This window comes from Papaver somniferum, chromosome 10, assembly GCF_003573695.1.
Source record: "Papaver somniferum cultivar HN1 chromosome 10, ASM357369v1, whole genome shotgun sequence".
In the NCBI taxonomy this organism is placed as follows: domain Eukaryota; kingdom Viridiplantae; phylum Streptophyta; class Magnoliopsida; order Ranunculales; family Papaveraceae; genus Papaver; species Papaver somniferum.
In genome coordinates this window covers 104,062,575-104,075,704 of record NC_039367.1, presented here as the reverse complement: position 1 = coordinate 104,075,704, position 13,130 = coordinate 104,062,575, and the positions used below count along the sequence as shown (strand labels likewise).

General features: G+C 35.9%; 1 protein-coding gene across 2 annotated transcripts; it reads left to right on the top strand.

Annotated features, from left to right (window-relative positions):
* Positions 1-288: 288 nt before the first annotated feature.
* Positions 289-12,616, top strand: LOC113317316 (puromycin-sensitive aminopeptidase-like). 2 transcript variants are annotated; one of them, XM_026565445.1, is made up of 33 exons: positions 289-443; positions 1,029-1,112; positions 1,203-1,247; positions 1,479-1,619; positions 1,753-1,828; positions 2,038-2,114; positions 2,451-2,564; positions 2,659-2,733; positions 2,848-2,955; positions 3,061-3,273; positions 3,374-3,435; positions 5,980-6,007; positions 6,098-6,184; positions 6,291-6,316; positions 6,715-6,778; positions 7,756-7,836; positions 8,556-8,603; positions 8,696-8,714; positions 8,875-8,879; positions 8,991-9,002; positions 9,097-9,153; positions 9,380-9,489; positions 9,581-9,661; positions 9,758-9,941; positions 10,454-10,602; positions 10,687-10,825; positions 10,905-11,051; positions 11,126-11,207; positions 11,330-11,505; positions 11,618-11,728; positions 11,807-11,923; positions 12,040-12,111; positions 12,311-12,616. In XM_026565445.1, the coding sequence occupies exons 4-33, from the start codon at positions 1,557-1,559 to the stop codon at positions 12,389-12,391; spliced, it is 2,664 nt and encodes an 887-aa protein (XP_026421230.1). In that variant the 5' UTR covers positions 289-443; positions 1,029-1,112; positions 1,203-1,247; positions 1,479-1,556; the 3' UTR covers positions 12,392-12,616. The 2 variants fall into 2 exon arrangements, with proteins under 2 accessions (XP_026421230.1, XP_026421229.1); XM_026565444.1 differs by lacking the exon at positions 289-443 and adding an exon at positions 688-886.
* The last annotated feature ends 514 nt before the right edge of the window (positions 12,617-13,130 follow it).

Here is a 13,130-nt window from a genome sequence, read left to right as displayed (position 1 = left end):
TTCTTATATGCAGAGTCAATCTACTCTTCCTCCTTGGCAGAGTATGCCTTTGCTTAAGAAATGTGTAAACATATGTAACATTAATGTTGTGTGGCAATGTGCTTTTGTTTATAGAGTTTGTAATAATCCAGCTGATGCCCTAGTTAAAGCTGCAAGAAAACATAATCTTTGTGGAGAACGGTGAAGATATCCTCATGACTTATTAATTCCTTGCTTAGAACATGATGTAAGATGGTTTTTTTGTGTAATATATGCTTCCTTGTGTTAAAAAAAAACAAAACCAAGGTCAATTGGATAACCCATGGTCCCATTATATACTCAGTTTTTACAACTTCCGATCATCATATTTATATATAAATATTCTCTTTCTTCAGTTTTATTTTTCTCGTTCGTCTTAGGTTTCCTTCGTTTTCCTTTACGCATCTGATCATCATCAGAGAACGGTAAGATCATTAAGAAATTTTCTTCTCCTATTTCTTATTTTATGAGGATCAGATCGTTCCCTTAAATTTTTTCGGTCTTAATATCTGCATGATTTTTTCTACTCCATATTTTGAATATCCAAAGTTCTTATTCTTTTACTATTACGATTCTGTCCTTATAATGAGAACCTAAGACCGACCTTTTTTTTCTTTTCTTCCTTAAAATCTTTTTTAGCTTCTTCTTCCTTTTCCGATATCTCTCTCTCTCGTGGGGTTTCTGGGTTTGTGTGGACCATCTTTAGTTCTCATTTTCTTTGTTGAAGAAGTATTTTTGGTTTCTTATTAGCTTAATATTGGGGTTTAGTGAGGGGGAAGTTATGGCTAGATTGGTGATTCAACCTTACAAAAGTTGTCCGGGTTTGGCAAAGACCAGTCTATTGGGATACTTCACCTCTTCATCTCTCGTGAATATTACACCCCTCACCTAATTTCCATTTCAAAGTTTTGATAAACACTTTTTATAGTTAAGGCTTTCAAAATGATGATTATATTGGACCTCATGAGCAATGGTTTTTCTTCATTCGTTATAATTTGTTTTGCCTGCAGTTTCAAGCATCACGACGTGGCTGTTGTTTGCAGCAGTCATTCAAGGGTGTTTATACAAGTCAAAAATACACAAGTTCTGAGGAGGTTAGTGTTCATGACGCAGCAGATCCTTCACAACATTGTTTGGCTCTTTACATTGCATATTTACTAGTTTATCGTTAACTTGTTTACTAGGTTTCCCGTTGGAGTATACATCCACTTCTGTTCTCCTCATCTTTCGTAAGTTACCAATCTTATCCCAATATGATATAAATTGGATGTTTTCTGAATTTGTTTGTTCAGGGTATTGCTGGGTCTGTGTGTCATCTATTTTATTTGTATTGGTATATGTATCAGTATTTGGCATCTATATTCATGACAATGTGAAGCTTTTCCATCCATTTATTTTTTGTGTTTGCTGCTTCTAGCGTCAACTTAATTAAGTTTATGTCTTCCTCAACCTTGTTTTAGAGGATTAAGCAGTCTAGTAAAAGACTGATCTGCTCCGTTGCAACACAACCCCAACCAAGCCAGGCAGAAGAATTCAAAATGGACACCCCTAAGGAGATTTTTTTGAAGGATTACAAGACGCCTAATTACTACTTTGATACGGTAATCTCTAAATCTTATAACACCGCCGACATGTAAATTACATACCTTTTTTCTTCTTACTTTCTAAGTTGTTTCTGATTATAAATGCGAGTATATCTGGTTTTCATGATGTAATTGCTGAGTTGTACGATAGGTTGATCTGACGTTCTCATTGGGAGAGGAGCACACAATTGTTTGTTCAAAAATAACTGTTTACCCTAGAGTTGAAGGTAATTGCTTGTCTATTATCTCCATTATACATGATAATATTATTAGAAAGAAATCATACAGCGCATAAGGTTTAGTTGGTTATAGATGTTGCTAAGCTTCTTGCACTGTTTTTATCCCTGTTTAAAGAAAGCTTTTCGTTTTATAGTTTTACGACATAAACTTGGTCCATCTTAGATGATCTTAAACCAAATTTGTTGTTGGGTATCAGGTGTCTCTTCTCCACTGGTCTTAGATGGGGCGGATCTTAAGTTACTATCAATCAAAATTGATGGCAAGGAACTGAAGGTACAGAGACTTTTAATTTTTGAGTGTTGCAACATGCTACTTTCTGAATAATTTCCTCATTGTTATTGGCGAACTCGAACGTTGTTGATGTTTCGGGTAATTGGAGACATCCTTCATGTATTACGAGACGTTTGAAGCCATTCAGATTGTTTTCCTTCTACTGAATATTTTTTTCCTAATTCGTCTGACATTTACTTATATTTGTACTTTGTATGGATTCGTGATGTGCTGTTTTTTAATTCGAGTTTGCAGTAGTTCTTGTTTTATTGTAGATCTGTTTTGCACAGATCATGTCTTCTTTCATTTTTAAATTAACATTTTTCATTTTTGTTGCAGAAAGAAGAGTACCACCTGGATTCACGCCATCTGACACTCTCATCAGCCCCAAGTGCAAGATTTACTTTAGAGATTGTTACCGAGATATATCCTCAGAAAAATACATCTTTGGAGGTTAAGCTCATCAACATGCTTAAACTGTATTGTGTCTTAGTTACACTTTTACACAAATTCATTGTCTTAAAAATGTAGTTGTCCTAATTTTCAGGGGCTCTATAAATCCTCTGGAAATTTTTGTACACAGTGTGAAGCTGAGGGTTTTCGGAAGATAACATTTTACCAGGTTTTTAGTTTGCCACTGATGATTGGTTGCATTTTTACTTATTAGTTTCTTTTATGGAATTCGTGTTTTGTTGGTTATTTCCCATTCAGTAGTTTTGGTTAATTTCGATAACAGGATCGACCTGATATTATGGCTAAATACACATGCCGGGTCGAAGGCGATAAGACTCTATATCCAGTATTGCTTTCAAATGGAAACCTCATAGAGCAAGGAGACCTCGAGGTAAATATCTGATAATTTCGTGTTAGTTATTATGGGGCAAAGAGGACTTTCTGTTTTTCTACCTTTTTTATAATCACTTTTGGTTATTTACATGTTACCATGCAGGGTGGTAAACATTATGCCCTTTGGGAGGATCCACACAAGAAACCATGCTACTTGTTTGCATTGGTTGCTGGACAGTTGCAGAGTAGGGATGACTCTTTCATCACTCGGTCGGGACGGGAGGTCTCTCTTAGGATCTGGACCCCTGCAGAGGATCTACCAAAAACTGTTCATGCCATGTATTCTCTCAAGGCAGCTATGAAGTGGGACGAGGATGTTAGTTTTCTTTTTATTCTATACCTGCTATTTATGAATTTGCTTCTTGAACAATATTTTAAAGTGTAGCCTGTTACATTGCCCAATCAACTTGCAACAGGTTTTCGGTCTTGAGTATGACTTGGATCTTTTTAATATTGTGGCGGTTCCAGATTTTAACATGTAAGTAATACCACTGCTTTGAGTATGTTGTACTGCGCATATTTAAGTTGTATCATATTGTTAGAATTTCAGCTCCATTAACCCTACAATTAAGACCTAAACATTGTGGAAAACAACCTTATGCTGAAAACAGATCTTGAACCTAGTATTAGCATACTCAACAACACAAGAAACCAGCACCATACATAGCACTAAAGTACATAAGATTCATACTTAAAACAAGATGAGTACAAGGAAATAGAAACACTCAAGATACCTAACCTTTCATGATTTATTATCAACTTCTATTTCCTCACATTACTTTATAATGGATGAAAACTGATTTTGCTTTATAAAACATATATGAGGCTAGAAGTGAGTCCTAGTCATGCTTGTCTCATGTCAACTCCAACCTTTCCATCATGAGTAGGATGACACTTCATGGCTACATTGGACAACACATATGACATGTCAAGCTAAAGGACATGTCATGCTTTGACTCAACCTTATCTAGCATTAACCTTAATGCATGATTAAAACCATAAACATGCCTTAATGCGGATTAAGACTAATCCGACTTAACATAGTATAAACAAGATTAGTTTAACAAAATAGAGATTTGTTGCGCAAAACACAAAAAAGTGTAACATCTCCCACTTGTTTAAGCAACAAAACCTTTTTAAACCTTTTATCAGAAACTTATTATGCTAGCCGCACACCCGAGTCAAATAGTACGCTAGCCTTCGACTATAGAGACCTACACGTCACATTTAAGATGCGCTTCGACTATAGAGACCTACACGTCACATTTAAGATGCGCAAGTCATTTCTATAATAAGAAAACTAGACGGCCTACTATTCTCAAGTAAAACATTTATTTTTCAAAACAGAAAACATTTTATTATTGGCTTGACTCTACGCCAAAAACAAACTGAACTTCAAAAACTTCATTTGGCTTAGTCTTAAGCCAACTGAATTGCACTTATAACTTTATTGGCTCGGCTTTAAGCCATACAAGCAGCACTACATATGCTCTTACGCCACCCTCTTTTTCTCCTTGATGATATCCGCATTGTCTTGCTTGAATTAAGCCCTATGCTCGTATTCATAATGAGACCAAGAACTTTAGGACATCTAATGATATCGAACGAGAACTATATGTCCCAAACAAGAGACTACTTTATGAGCATATAACACCTTACAAGAATATGACGATAAAGCCATAAACATCATATTCTCATTCACTTTAACCATAATATGCTTCATCTCAAACTAGAGACTACTTTATAAGCATACAAACCTCACAAGAATGTAAGAATGATGATAAACTAGCTATAATCAAGCTTCAATTATCACTCCCACTGAATTTCAGGTTCAAACGTAAAATGGAATAAACTTGATGATAAATCACAATCACAATTCCACTGAAATTCAGATTCAAGTATACCACATACATGCTTATTATCACTTTATATTGCTATACTATAACAAACTATATAGACAACATATCAATAAGCAAGAACAATAACATAACATCGCAAATCACCTCACCTTTGGGCGAAATTACGACATACAATGAGTCATAATAAGTTTAAGAATAAATTCTCATATGAAAAGCTTTCACTCATATGAGTCTTGATTCACATCAAATTTCATAAACACAAAATACCTTTGGACAAGATTCGTGTTTACAATTTCTGAATGAATCAAAACAAACCACCACAATCATATAATTATAATTCTCATTAAAACACTTCCACATACTCTCAAAGCATCACTTTGGCAACACTTAGTCGAGTAATGAAAGCTACAGATTGTACAAGTTACAATTTCTCAAAACAGAAAAAATTCAGACCTTGTACTTGAACAGAAAACACTATTTTGAGAAGTCCAAATCCATCGCAGATGTGAACAAACCTTGATTGTGATACACGAATCTTCTACAACTGCTCCAATACTTGCTATACCGATTTTACAACCCCACAACATCAAGTATGAAGTACCGAATCACCGCATATGAGAAGAACTACAACTTTAGAAGGAAAACAATCCAAAACCTCAACCATACAATCACCCTAGCTGTTGAATATGTTATAACTAGGTGAAATAGAAGTTGAATGTTGGAATTTCAGCTCCATTAACCCTACAATTAAGGCTAGAAGTGAGTCCTAGTCATGCTTGCCACATGTCAACTCCAACCTTTCCATCATGAGTAGGATGACACTTCATGGTTACATTGGACAACACATATGACATGTCAAGCTAAAGGACATGTCATGCTTTGACTCAACCTTATCTAGCATTAACCTTAAGCTAGTCCTTAATGCGTGATTAAAACCATAAACATGCCTTAATGTGGATTAAGACTAATCCGACTTAACATAATATAAACAAGATTAGTTTAACCAAATGGAGATTTGTTACGCAAAACACAAAAAGGTAACACATATAACATAGCATTTGTTCCTTTTTTTTTTCCTGCAAAAGTGTCTCTCTGTATAAGTAGTATTATTACTAAATGCAATCAGAAGGGGTTTCTTACAACACCTTTTTTTTATATTGCAGGGGAGCCATGGAGAACAAGAGTTTGAATGTAAGGATATATTTTCTTTTCGTTGTTGCAATTATTTGTCTTCTCTCCCTTCTGATATGCATACCATTCTTTTGAGATGCTCCCGGACAGATATTTAATTCGAAGCTTGTTTTGGCATCACCTGAGACTGCTTCAGATGCTGATTATGCTGCAATTCTAGGGGTTATTGGTCATGAGGTAGTTCCACTTCTTCCGGGTTATGATACATTCCGTTTGTGTGTTTCTTTTTTAACTCGATTCACTAATAATTTAGTCTAACTAGCTTTCTTTTCCAATTTTGCAGTATTTTCATAACTGGACTGGAAACAGGTTTGAGTCGGATTTCTTTAACTTTGACCAAAAATTTAGAACGTTGTACTGTATGACCATTTTGTACTTTGTTATGATGCACATGCTTATGTGTGGGAATCCATTTTGTAAATCCTTGTTTGTTCATTAGTAGAAATTGCGTAAGCTCTATTATAGAAATGACACCTGAGCTGTACAGGGAAAATCTTTGATATTACTTCAATTTAGAAATACGATTCTCATCACTCTTTAGACTTGGCTTGATTATTAAAAAATGTTGGATAGGAACATCTTGATCATAACATGTTTGATGTTACTTCCTCCGAGGTTACATTGTCTTCTTTCGTATCTGGATGCAGCCCACCTTTTAGATTCTACTTTCAGCATTTGAATTTGATAGAATTTTGTTAAACTTTTAGGGTGACATGTCGTGACTGGTTCCAGCTGAGTCTGAAGGAAGGTCTAACTGTCTTTCGGGATCAGGTACATTACTTTCTGTTTTGTCTTTTGCAAATTACCTACTTTTTGCTTAGCATGTTTGGCACCTTCGAAATCTCTATCCCAGGTTGGGTTATCTAGAAATTACTGTTAGAACGTGTTTCTCCCTTTAACTCCTTTTTTCGATAGAAATTACTAGATCTTCCTTGTTTTGCGGAAGCTAGAAGCATGGTTTAAAAAAGCGTTCTGGGGCGCGTATCAGGGCGCGTTTTTTTGTGCCCCAGCCCCAAAACGCTTTGTAAAGCGCGCTCTACGATTTGGTTGGTATATTTAAAAAAAAAAAAGACTTTGAAGCCCAGTAAGTCAAGTACAGGCCTCAGAGTCTGCCTTCTACATAAATAAACTAAAAAAACCTAAAATATTATATGAAGCGTTTCTTATTCTCCTAGTATTTGCCGTTCCTTCTTCTTCATCTTTTTCTTTTCCTGTGTCTCATCATCTTCTGCTCTTCAACCTTCGTCTCTTCTTTTCTATGATCACCAATTATCTTCAACCTTCGTTTCTTCTTTTCTGTGATCACCATCTATTCATCTTCTATTCTTCCAAGTTCCAACTTGGCAAGCAACTACTAGTTTCATATGGATTATATGGTTTTGTGTAGGAAGTTTCATATACATTTACAACTATTTATTTATTCATATTTTGCGGAGCAGCGCTTTACTAATGCTTTTATAAGCGCTTTACGTTTCCGCTATTTTAAACCTTGGCTAGAAGTGAGGTTTTAGTATTCTCCAAACATCAAAGATATCGAAATCCTAAACCTAGATTAGGCAGTTGTGTTTTACCGTTAAATTAACTTGTAGTTAGTAATTTATTTATTTTCTTATGAAATGAAATGAAAGTATTGAAATATTAGACGTATAAAATGAACCCATAATAGATTTAGTGGAAAAGCAAACAACATAACATGTGCCTCTCGAATTGTGATTGATCTTTCCTTGTGGGATTAAAAATGATTGCAGGAATTTTCTTCTGACATGGGAAGCCGTTCAGTAAAGAGAATAGAAGATGTTTCAAGGCTGCGTAACTATCAGTTTCCACAGGTTGTTGATGCTATATTTAATATTTGTTGTAAGTTTATGTTTATAACTAGATGTGTTTAATAAGCTTACTCATAGAAGTGACCTTTGAGTAAGTAAGCAGTTTCTGACTCATATGGCTCTTGGATTCTGATATTTATTTGGTAAGTAAGCGACCTCTGATAAGAGCTGATCTTTATTTGGCACTTTCAGAATGTTCTGAACAAATAGAATGCTGCTGTAGTTTATTTTTGTGTTGGTAGTAGGGCCCGGCTTCATAAAGATCAGCTCTTATCTTTTTGGGTTTATAAGTAATGTCAGATGTTAGTAGTCATCAGCTTTTAGCCACTCCAGACCAGAGTTCGGTCATATTGGTAGTAGGGCCCGGCTTCATAAAGATCAGCTCTTATCTTTTTGGGTTTATAAGTAATGTCAGATGTTAGTAGTCATCAGCTTTTAGCCACTCCAGACCAGAGTTCGGTCATATTGGGTTGAGGATATTTCATGTACAATAGAGTTGAGGATATATCTTCGGAGTATTATAGAGCTAGAGACATCTCTTCACCATCGTAAGTGTGTGCACCTGTGTTTGCTGGGATATTACCATTTGGCCTAAGAGTTTGAATGTGCGGGGTGATTTTGCCAATTCCGTTTAGGTTTTACTGTGTTTATACTGTCTGTATTGCGGTGCTCTAGCATGGTGCATTTGGAGATATTGATTTTTTTTGTGGTGAACTCTCCAGGATGCTGGTCCTATTGCTCATCCAGTACGACCACATTCTTATATTAAGGTACTCCAGTTGCGCATGTATCCCTTCCAAGCCAATTTTGGTATCTCATTTTTTATGTTATTATTCTGATTGTAATATCATTTCCATGACAGATGGACAACTTCTACACAGGTGTGTGCTATTTCTCTAGCATAATCCGAGTTATGGAACTGAATACATCTTTTGCAGCTTCCTGGTTATTTATTCTTTTATTATTGGTTACATTTTAATACTGATGGCTGATATTCTGCAATTTGGTTTGATTTGGGACGCTCGTTTTTGCAACTTCTAGTTACGGTAGGTTTTACAATATGTTTCCTCCCAAATTCCAGTGTGAAATTTGCTATTTTGTTTCACTTGCATTTAGATTTTCAATGTCTAACCAGTTCATTATTTCGTGTGTTACAGGTTTATGAAAAGGTTTGGATCTCTGTTCTAGGAAACACGTATTTTCCCCTCTTTTATTTTTTCTTCTTACCTTACGGATGGGAAGTTCTTACTATTTTTTAAACAGGGAGCTGAAGTTGTCAGGATGTACAAAACTTTGTTGGGAAGTCAAGGTTTCCGAAGAGTAAGATCACAAATTTGATTAGACTACAAGATGAATGCCTCACTCTTTTAATTCACAAATGTACAATTGAAACTTCTGTTGGAGCGCATGAAAAAAAAAGTGTCAGATGTTAACTTTATCTTTAATTTCCATCTGAGTATTGGTGGTGCTTGCTTACTTCTGAGTTGTCCTTTATAATTTTTATTTTATTAGAATTTGCACTCATCAAGTATTCTTAATGTATCAGGGGATGGATCTTTATTTTAAGAGGCATGATGGCCAAGCTGTAACGTGTGAAGATTTCTATTCTGCAATGCGAGATGCAAATGATGCGGACTTTGCTAATTTCTTGTTGTGGTATGTCTTCTCTACTAACTTTGTTTGCTGAAATTCCCAACCCATTGAGTTATGTAGGCTAATGGTTTTGGAATGAATCATCCTATAATAGGTACTCTCAGGCAGGAACACCATCCGTGAAGGTTACATCAGTCTACAATTCTGAAGCCAAGACATACACTTTGAAGTTCAGGTACTTGTTACGGCTCCAAAAAATTAAAGCTGTTGTTTTTTATTTTGATTATGAGAAAAGTACTAATTAATGCATTGGTTTGCATTTTTTTTATAGTCAAGAGGTGCCTGCTACTCCAGGCCAGGCAGTGAAAGAACCAATGCTCATACCTGTGGCAGTTGGCCTGCTTGACTCAAGCGGGAAGGATATGCCTCTCAAATCCGTGTATCATGATGGAATGCTTCAGGTGGTTTCCACAGATGGGCAACCAGCCTATACTACAGTTCTTCAGATAAAGAAGGTAATCTCTAAATTTGTAGTTCAATCGCATCAGCAACCAAGAATTATAATATTATAGCGTAGACCAAAACTTTGTGTGTGAGCTCTTCCCTAGAGCTTTATATCTGTAAAACCTAAATTTCTTCAAGGCGACCTTTTTTAACAATTTGATGGGTTCTCATACGTTAATCATCCTGAAATATGGAAACATTTGGCGCGGGGTTCCTATGCTTGCTTTGACTTGAAACCTTTTTTTTTTGAGGGGTAACCTGGACAAGTTCATCCTTTGGAAAAATCTTAGCTTACACCCATTCTTCTGTATAATGGATGTCTCGAATAAACGGATAGAAAAATTTTTGTTGTTTTTTTTCTCTTCGAATATTAATTTTCGTGGGTTAAAACTACATTGAAGTTACACTTTGACCTGTCACTAGTTCTCAAAATCTGGTTCGATTTGGTAATGCCAACTTCAATTTAATTTATGTGTTTCTATTATTTTATTGGCGCATAATGTTACCTTTTTGCTGCTAGCAGAAGGAAGAAGAATTCGTGTTCTCTGAAATATCTGAACGCCCAGTTCCATCTCTCTTGCGGGGATACAGCGCTCCTATTCGCCTTGACTCTGATCTTACTGATAATCATCTTTTTTTTCTACTTGCTCATGATTCAGATGAGTTTAATCGGTATTGATTCTTTTCTTCTTTAGCTTGCTGTAGTTGGTTCTGACTCTGATGAAGCTTAATGTAATGGGTAACTCATATTTTCAGTTGGGAGGCGGGGCAAGTGTTGGCTAGAAATTTGATGCTTAGCTTGGTTGCTGATTTCCAGCAAAACAAACCATTAGCTCTGAAAGCAGACTATGTGCATGGTCTCAGAAGCATACTATCTGACACTAGCTTGGATAAAGTAAGTAAAAAACGATATAATGAAATTTTGTACAATGATCGGATAGCTCATCTTACCTTTGCTTTTAATTTTTTTCTAGGAATTCATTGCTAAGGCAATTACTCTGCCCGGGGCAGGGGAGATCATGGACATGATGGAGATTGCTGATCCTGATGCTGTTCACGCTGTCCGATCTTTCATCAGGAAGCATCTTGCTTCTGAACTCAAAGCAGAATTTCTCAGGACGGTAGGACTTATTACGACTGCATCAATTTCTTTTCTTGATCAGTCCAGAGACTAAGTTAAAATTATATTTACTAGGTTGAAAACAATAGAAGCTCTGATCCATATGTCTTCGATCATTCCAATATGTCAAGACGCGCTTTGAAGAACGTCGCCCTTGGTGAGAATCTTACTATATTTGTTCTATTTAGGAAGAAGAGTATCTATATATATGACTATATGAGCCACTGATGTGCTTTATTTACTCCTTTTGATTTCATATATTCTGGTCTTCTCATACAGCCTATCTAGCCTCTTTTGAGGATACCCAGATCACCGAACTTGCTCTGAATGAGTACAGGACTGCTACAAATATGACTGACCAGTTTGCAGCTCTAGCAGCCTTGGTCCAAAATCCTGGCAAAACCCGCGATGATGTTCTTGCTGATTTCTATGGCAAGTGGAAACATGACTATTTGGTGAGTATCTGTCCATTACTTCATCTATTTAGGTTTGTTCTTTTGGTATATAGGTACTTGATCAAGTTAGGCTATTAAAAATGCATTTTTAAGGCCCTTCCTTTTTTTGCAGGTTGTGAATAAATGGTTTGCTCTTCAAGCCATGTCAGACATTCCTGGAAATGTTGAAAATGTCCGCAAGCTGCTGCAGCATCCTGGCTTTGACTTACGCAATCCAAACAAGGTGAAGTAGCTAGGAACTTGTGTTTGAAAAATTAATAATGTTCGAGTTCATTGAGTTGTTTTCTTTAATCGTTTCCAGGTGTACTCACTCATTGGAGGATTCTGCGGGTCACCAGTTAATTTCCATGCAAAGGATGGTTCGGGCTATAAATTCTTGGGAGAGATTGTAGTGCAACTTGACAAAATAAACCCCCAGGTTTGGTCTTCTGCAAAACACAGCCCCACCCTCCCTTCACCTCCCACCCACCACAAAATATTAAGATTAATTTTTTTTTTATCTTCATTCTTCTTTCTTTCTGGCATAAATTGTAGGTTGCCTCCCGTATGGTGTCTGCCTTCTCGAGGTGGAGGCGATATGATGAGACCAGACAGGCGTTTGCTAAGGTGATTATTTAGGTTAATTTTCATCTATCAGAGGACATTCTTATACCGACATGAGCTTATTAAATAACCCTTGGTCCTTGGGTTACCATTCTGCTTCTGAAAGGTTCATTAGTCCGGAGGGGACGAATTCCCTTTCTAGCAGCACCACAGGTTTCTATTACTGCTTGTTTACAATATTTTTTCAAATGGTTGTTTACAGGCACAATTAGAGATGATAATGTCAACCAATGGACTCTCTGAGAATGTGTTTGAAATTGCGTCAAAAAGCTTAGCTGCTTAGTTGCATGCTCGTGGTCACTCTTCTGTTATCACCAGATTCATCAGGGTATAATTAGACATTGTTAATAAGTTTATTTCTTATGTCTATTTATTAAATGGTGGAGGAATATATTGTATAACAATAATTATCAAAAATAACTTAAATAACTAACAAGTGTTATGTTCTTGACATAACTGATAATTAGCTTAAGATTTTTTATATTAGCTTGTAAATCTTAATGAAAAAGATTTGCAAAAAATTTGGAAAGGTTTTTTTCCTTTACTACTGTTAAAGTAGTTAACAAAAGTGAAAAATACTAGATCCCCTATTATATGGGTTCAATATACAGAAGCCCCACTAAATGGATCCTTCCCTATCAACTCCATACTTTCACTTTTTAATATATCTAGGCCCAGAACTTTAGATTTCAGGGCTTGGTAATCCAAAAATGCCTTGTACTATATATACCTAATGAAATAGGCTACAGATTTCATTTCCAGATTCATTTTCATTTTCACTTTCTCTCAATTCTCTCTCGTCTCAGCTCTGAATTTTTTTAGGGTTTTTAGATCGTCAACGTCGCTGTTTTACGGAGAAGAAGAAAACGATTTTAGTTTCATCGATCACCTGTCGATGTTTATGGTTCTCTGCTAATGATGTTTAATTGATTTAACAGCTCAATCAACTCGATTGAACTTAATAGATATGATCTACGTCAATTTAATCTGGATTTTTAGTTGATTAGAAGATATCTTAGGTA

Excerpts from the sequence above, each read along its gene's own strand:
- LOC113317316 (XM_026565444.1), top strand. The coding sequence starts at position 800 with ATGGCTAGATTGGTGATTCAACCTTACAAAAGTTGTCCGGGTTTGGCA. Across the intron at positions 2,565-2,658 it reads AGAAAAATACATCTTTGGAG|GGGCTCTATAAATCCTCTGG; the intron begins GTTAAGCTCATC and ends CCTAATTTTCAG. Across the intron at positions 9,154-9,379 it reads GAAGTCAAGGTTTCCGAAGA|GGGATGGATCTTTATTTTAA; the intron begins GTAAGATCACAA and ends TTAATGTATCAG.